Source organism: Morone saxatilis, unplaced genomic scaffold (assembly GCF_004916995.1).
Source record: "Morone saxatilis isolate NCDOM2014 unplaced genomic scaffold, NCSU_SB_2.0 Contig10, whole genome shotgun sequence".
Taxonomy (NCBI): domain Eukaryota; kingdom Metazoa; phylum Chordata; class Actinopteri; family Moronidae; genus Morone; species Morone saxatilis.
This window is the reverse complement of record NW_023339652.1, coordinates 1,363,418-1,370,846: the sequence shown is the minus strand read 5'-3', so window position 1 is coordinate 1,370,846 and position 7,429 is coordinate 1,363,418. Positions and strand designations below refer to the sequence as shown.

Below are 7,429 nucleotides of genomic sequence, written 5' to 3'. Positions count from 1 at the left end.
GCGTCACATTTAGTTTTACAGGAGGTGAATATGATTGAATTTAGTTATAAATTGTTAAATATGGGAACAATACAACTGAGGACATTTTTAATTTCACCTGGACTTTAAAACACGTGGTAAAAAAAACCAAATGGTGTCCAATCAGTCTGGCTTTTGTTACCTTTTGTTAGCTGTTATCATTCTACAAACTGCGACCCCTCAGATTTATCAGGAGACCCTGTACGTGTACTTTTACTACTGATACCTTAAGTACGTTAAGACTTAGAGAGTATTTTTATTTTTACATTGCATTTGCATTCAGTGTCCTTCAATTAAACTTTATTTGTATATGTAGAATATACGACTCATTCTAAGGTAACAAATTTTTGTTTTCCGGTGATTAAATACAAAAAGAAAACATACTTATAAATATTATATAATATTTCTTTACGTTAAGGATCTTCCACCGATTAGCTATCAGGAATGACGGATGGACGAAAAACTAATTTTCGTTCTGTTTCCTGTTTAGTGGTTTCCATAGTAACAACATCCAGTCCATCCCGGAGCACGCCTTCACCGGGAACCCCTCGCTCATCACCATGTGGGTACCTCTGACTCATCTAATGGATCAAAGTCCACTTACTAGGTTTTCTTTAAAGGGGGCTTTCAACTGTATTGAACTTCTCGTCCAGGTTGGGTTCAAAGTGGCCAAAAAGTGACAAATATCATTAGAGCTACTGAGACAGTTGAAAGCTCGGGGAAAAACAATGTAAGGGGACCTTGAGTGGGGATGGTTTTGCTTTTTGTTTCTTTTATATCTCAGCTTTTTATTTCTTGACCTGCCCTGTTGTTAAAAGGCGAGTCTGTATATCTAATTAATCCATTTTATAATCATTAAAATGTGACGTTTCACCAAATTGAACCTCATAATATGATCAATTTTAGTTGCTAATCATCCAATATGTTGCCAATGTGTTATCAAAGTGTGATCTGATGGATCTGTTTGTGTTTTTATAGATTTTTCTACGACAACCCGATCCAGTCTGTCGGACAATCTGCCTTTCAGAACCTCCCGGAGCTACGAACACTGTGAGACTATGATGCAGCAGATTGCATTAAAAGTATTTATTTATTTATTGTGTACCCCTTTGGAAAAGTCAGCAGTGACCTCACTGGTGGCGGCACTCACTGAGGAGAATGTTTATACTTTCGCCACCTCTGGCACCTCTCAGACAAATCCCTCTTCTGATTTTTGAGCTCTCCTTCGTCCATAAAACGAAAACCAGAAGTCTGATGCAGTAATTATCCGCTGCCTCAGTAAATCAGACGCTAATTACACGAAGAATGTAAACACAAACTGAATGAAAGGGGGGCAATATTCCTCTGTATTCCTGTATTCGACACCAATCTGCGTCTCTCGGCTCTGAAACAAACACAAACTGTCCGTCTGTTCCTCAGCTCTCTAAACGGAGCCGCAGATCTCACCGAGTTTCCAGATCTGACAGGAACCAAGAGCCTGGAAAGCCTGTAAGACACACACACACACACACAAACACACACACAGAGGAATGCTTCATATCGTTGTGTTTGCTGTTGTAGCCGACATCAGTGTGTGTTTTCAGAGCCGAACCTCAAATCAAACTGCTGTTATTAATACGCTGCAGTTATTATTCCATCTGACAGACTCTAACTTTATTTTTGTTTTTCTGAAATTAAAAACCCACTTTTTTTTCTCCTCCTTGTTGTGACCTAGTTTTCCGTGTCATAATAAACACCTTCGCAGTGTTTATTTTCTTGTATTTTTCCGTTTAACCTCATTTGTGGAAGCAGCGTGTGTTTAACTGTAACCTCAAACTGAACCAGTAGGTGGAAATACAAACTCCAACCAAACAAACCAACGCACATTCTTCAGCTCTCTGCTCCGAGATGTTCCCGTACGCCTCCGCATCCTGTCTCAACAGGACATCGAACTGAGGGGAATGTGGCTAAATTGTAGCATAACTAGCTTTCCATTAACATCAAACAATGTAGGTTTCATTAGAGTTTGCAATAATAGCACTAATAACATACATCTGGTGAGGTTTTATCCATTATTTTATTCTATTTCCAGTTTAGTTCCACCTTAAATGCACCTGAACACATCGTAGTAGAATGTAATACACTTTTGTTGCATTTGAACACACCACAATACTTTTTGAATGCACCACAGCCCACCAGAAGTCACCTGAACACACCATCATGTTTTTTTAATGTCCCTGAACACAACATTGTACAATATGATATACCTTAAATACACTTGAACACACCATTATTCAACTAAGCATATCATAATACAACTTTGATGCTCCTGAGCACACCATAATTTAACTAGTGACATCTACATACATTCACAGTATTACTGAACGCACCATTGTGTAAACAAATTCACTTTTCATGCACCTGAACACACCATTATGTTTTTTAAATGTTCCTGAACACCCCATAAAAACTATTTTATAAAACACTATTGATGCACCTGAATGCATCATAATACTTTTTTTTTGTGTGTGTAGGACCATCACAGGAGCTCGGATCACCTCTCTGCCCAGTTCGGTGTGTGAACAGCTTCCAAACCTTCAGCTGCTGTGAGTTCAAATATAAATATATAATAAATAGTATCTGCAGGTATTAATTTATCCTGATTGTTTGTTTAATTTCGCTACCATCCATCAGCTCGTTGTTGAGATATTTTAGTCCCTGGAGTCGAGCTGCTAAGTACAACAATATGTGAGGCTGAAGATCTTCATTTAATATGTTTGAATATTGATCTCCGTCCGCTGTGAGTTTCTGTTGACATGCCGCGCTGTGATGCGTTCTGGACTTTTGAACTGTGATGACAACCGAAGCTTTCTCTCCGCAGCGATCTCTCCTATAATCAGATCCAGACTCTTCCCAGTTTCTCCAGCTGTGAGAGCGTTCAGAAGATGTAAGTTTTTTACTTTTTAAAAAGATTTTTTATTAACTTGTTATTTTAAAAGTTTAGATAACACTGTAAAACCAGATAATGAGTTAATTTAATTAAAAAAAACTGATTACATTGAAAGAAAAACTAACTCTATTTTGTAAGTTAAAACATTATTCATTAAGTAGCTTTAGTTTTTTAGTGAATTTATTATTGTATTATTGTAAAAAGTACAATATTGTGTTAAAGTTTAAGATGTAATCTGGATTTTTCATAAATTTTTCTGTGTTAAAATAACTTATTGCATTAGTGTTTTATTAAATATATCTAAACTCTGATGACCTGAACACAAACTGTATCAGAACAATTATCAGAGGAGAAGAAAAGCAGCCTGTTAAGATTGTTAAGAGTAAAAAAATAAACATAATACAGAAAAGAAATATCAGAAAAAATTCTGAAAATGCGTCCAAATCTGCGGTTTCACACCAGCTTCCTGCAGTTATTGTGTTCACTGTTTGGGTTCATTGTGCAGTTTATCAGCTGTTTTGTGTGTGTTGAATATAATCAGTTTACTCAGTGACAGATAAACGGGGTCCCTTAAGGAAAAAGGTCGTCTGTAACGCCTCTAATGTGCAGCTATCTGATCCACTTCACAGTCACTGTATTCTTAACAGTTACCATAGCAACCGATAAAGTACAGCCAGCTGTGAATTATGGGAATAATTAGCACCGTTGTAGTCTATTTTCTCGACCAATCAGATCGCTCAGAAACAAAACTCTCTGCTGTGCTGTAAAACAGATTGATAAACGTGATGTAATGGAAATATCTGTGTGTGTGTGTGTATTGTAGTGATCTGCACCATAACGAGATACAGGAACTGGAGGAGAACACCTTCCACGGTCTGATGTCACTACGCTCTCTGTACGAACACACACTCACACACACACACCTCCACACGACCACACACGCACACACTCTCTCACACACACACACACACACACACACGACACACACACACACAGTCTGCAGGTTTAATTAGGCTGGAGATCCTGAGCAGTGATCCGAGGATGCCCCCTTTAAACACTTCCACATGGAAACACACACACAGATCCAGGTGGTCTGGTTGTTGATGGGACAGGTATGATGCTAGAGTCTGGCTCAAAGTCAGGAATGTACACAGAATACTCCTGATACTACTGATAACTGATAGCTCGCCCTGGCATACTACCTTGGATTACTGCAGGTGCAGCTGATACTCCTGATACTACTGATACTGATACTGCAACTAATACTGCTGATACTGCGATGGCTGTGCCATCTGTGTGTCAGTGCTAGTATGGGTTAGCTTAGCATCATTGTTAGCGCTTTGTATCGCTCCTGATGAGCAGTTGCGTTGGCCGCCAGTGTACAAATGTGTCTGTGAGTGAAGCCAGAAAAGTAACCAATGTTCTCAAATAAATAAAGTAGAAAACACATATTTAAAGTGGATTATCAGACTAACTGTAATCTAAGTTTCCTTTTCAACTAAAAACTTCCTCCAACTCCACTCTCCGTCATGCCTTTCTGAACATTATGACTTATTTTATTATCGTATTATAGAAATAAGAGCATTATAATATCCACAGACGTCCGTTTATCCCGGGATTAGAAACAAAGACCGGCTGTTAAATGAGATCTCGTGGTGCTTTTTGTTTTAATCCACTAACACGCCTACGGTAAACATGAGGTCAGCAGCCAGAGGTTACTGGTTGCTGGTTCAGCTCCCTGACTGCCTCTCTCTCTCTGTAGGGACATATCGTGGAACAGATTGACGTCAGTGAAGCCGAACTCTTTCTCTGCTCTGCCGGCTCTGACCAAACTGTGAGTAACCAGACTGCGTAACCATGACGACCTCATTTAAAGAGACTTTACCGGTTGTTACAAAAACGAGGCTCAGCGACGGCGGCGGCACTGAGAACTAATCAGATCTTTGACTTAAAGTTGTTATCAAGGCCTGAACGTGATGTGTTATCATTGGAAAATTGGGCGTCACAAGTGGTCGGGCTACAAATAGAGCCGTGAGGGGTTCAAGTTTAAGGTTTGTGCCAAAAAATACACCAAATATGGGAAGTTTTTTCAAATTTATTTTTGCAGTCTGGTTCAATCACTGCAAAGGCTCTGCTACTGGAGTCTTAATTAGTATCACTGTGTTTACCCGACTGTTTCATGTCAGAATGGCTGCTGTGAAAAAGGTCTATGTTGCAGTGTCGGATAAACTCCTGTTTGTGAGCAAGCGCTGTCCTGCATTGTCAAGAATAATTCCTGGAAAGTGATTCCTTGGGGATCCTGGAGTTGATTAATCAATCAGTCAAACTGTATTTGTACTTTCATACAGGTTAGTGTAGTTCACAGACGAGCCAATAATAAGACAGAATGAAGAGAGATAATAATAGAGAGAAATAAAAACTAGATAAGGTAAATTTTCAAATATAACACAAAGGTAAAAATGACAATAAAATAGATTTAAAAGTATAACAATAAATAATGTTTAATAAATTAAACGAAATAAAATAGATTGAGAGGAGGAAAGAAGAAAAACTAACTTCTGATACACAAATCTGTTTTCAGTTTTTGGACTTGTCTTTAACTTTTGGTATTTTTTTTTATAAAATATTGGAAACTTTTACCTCTTTTAGACTTGAACAGTTACTTAAATGAAACCATGTGAGTAGCTGGCAGAGTGAGCAGTTTGTAGAAAATGTCTCTGGTTTTAAATGATAACAGCTGCTGTTTTTGTAACGAGCCAAACAGGTTAGTTTAATCTTAATAACACTGCAATTTGTTAGATTATCATGTTTTTGATGTAAAGTTTTAACCTTTAGAGTAACTAAAGTTGTCACATAATTGTAGTGGGGTCAAAGGTATAAAATAGATAGATAAATAAAGTACTTCAAAATTCTACTTAAAGCTCCTAAAATGAACGTTTATTTTGTGTTGATTCTGGCGCCCCCTGTGGACAAAGGCGATAGTGTTTCTACTGTTTCCTTCATTGATTTCAAGGGGAATCCGACCCCATTAATAATAAATTATTAAACTTCATAACCAGTTAAAAACTCCTTGTAGTACGATTATTTACAGTGATTACATTGTGATATCAATAAATTATTGATTATTTGTTCCTCTCTCTGCAGCGACCTGTCGTCCAATCAGCTGTCGTCTCTGCCTTTGATTGGTCTGCAGAGTTTGACTCACCTGCGACTGGCTGGAAACACTCAGCTGATGGAGTTAATATCCCGAGAGGACCTGCCCAGAGTCAGGTAAACACACACATAAACAAATGGACCGTAACTCATACCTCCCAATAAGTAACTAGTTACAACCTTACTTTTGTTGTCCCCTCCACTGATTCGAAAACCAATAATTCAATTACATCCCCATAACTTTGATTTTAACAAACAAAACTAGATTTGGGGGGAAAAGGAACCAAAACCACTAAAACCACAACACTCGGGGCAAGAGAGGGGGCATAAAATTTGTTTAAACCTGCAGTAGGTCATTTAAAAAAAAAAAAATCTTGTCATATTTGCTGAAACTTTCGCTATATCCTGACAGTAGAAATCTAAAAAAGTAGAAGATCAGCTCTCTCTGGCTCCTGCCTGGCGCCGCCCAGTGGGGATTTGTGAAGAATCCCACTGGCCAATAAAACAACTAATCAGAACCGAGAGAATATGGAAGAGAAAGCTTGTGCGTTGGTGCTTGACATAGGTTGTTGTTGAGTCTTATTCCGCACCGCGTGCAGATATTTAACACCATGGGAATGAGACTCAGACAATCAGGCTATCTGCTTAGTCCGCTGCTGACTTGTTGGTTGGTTTTGATTCTGGCCGGTGGACGTTCTTTCCAAACTGACATTAGGAGCCACTGAGGAGGACGCCAGAGGAACCTGATGTCTTCTTACAGATTAGTCTGTCCGTCATGTTCTGACTGTCAGGATATAATGCATGCAAGTTGTCAAGCACAATGTGACAAAGTTGTTTTTATAACAAGGTCTCTAGGGACCTCCAGACATTGGCTGCCAGGAGAGGAGGGATGAGCACTCAGTTTAGAGAGGCCTTGCCGGAATCCTGTCCACTTGTTTCTCTTCCCCAGCAGACAGAAATCTCTGCAAATAACAGCCAAGCGCGAGAATTTAGCTTTCGTAACTGGACAGATCGGTTACATTTCTGGAGCCACTTGAACAACGGACTGAATGGAGCTCCTCATTCGTTTCTATGAAGGAGCATTTAAGGGCAGTCCGCGTGGTAGAAGCAGGTCGTGTAAGAAAGCTCTTTGGACTGTGTGAGGTCGGCGCGGACGCGGTGTTTGGAGCAGTTCAGAGATGAAGACAAGAGATGGTAAAAGGGGTTTATCAGATTGTGCTTAGGGTGGTGTTTGCAGGCTTGACGGGGAGCTTCCCTACGTCCTTCCAGTGCTGTGCCTTCCATCTCCTGGTGAGAGAATGAGGAGGAGGAGGAGACGCGACCCGGAGT

At 39.4% G+C, this 7,429-nt stretch overlaps 1 protein-coding gene across 1 annotated transcript in view; it reads left to right on the top strand.

Moving 5' to 3' along the window:
- The window catches only part of LOC118342046 (leucine-rich repeat-containing G-protein coupled receptor 5-like), a 28,701-nt gene that overhangs the window by 18,341 nt on the left and 2,931 nt on the right, over nt 1-7,429 (top strand). The window contains 9 exon segments of the mRNA XM_035680474.1: nt 509-580; nt 997-1,068; nt 1,438-1,506; nt 2,532-2,603; nt 2,879-2,944; nt 3,771-3,842; nt 4,710-4,781; nt 6,092-6,217; nt 7,338-7,390. Coding sequence (XP_035536367.1) covers nt 509-580; nt 997-1,068; nt 1,438-1,506; nt 2,532-2,603; nt 2,879-2,944; nt 3,771-3,842; nt 4,710-4,781; nt 6,092-6,217; nt 7,338-7,390 — 674 coding nt within the window.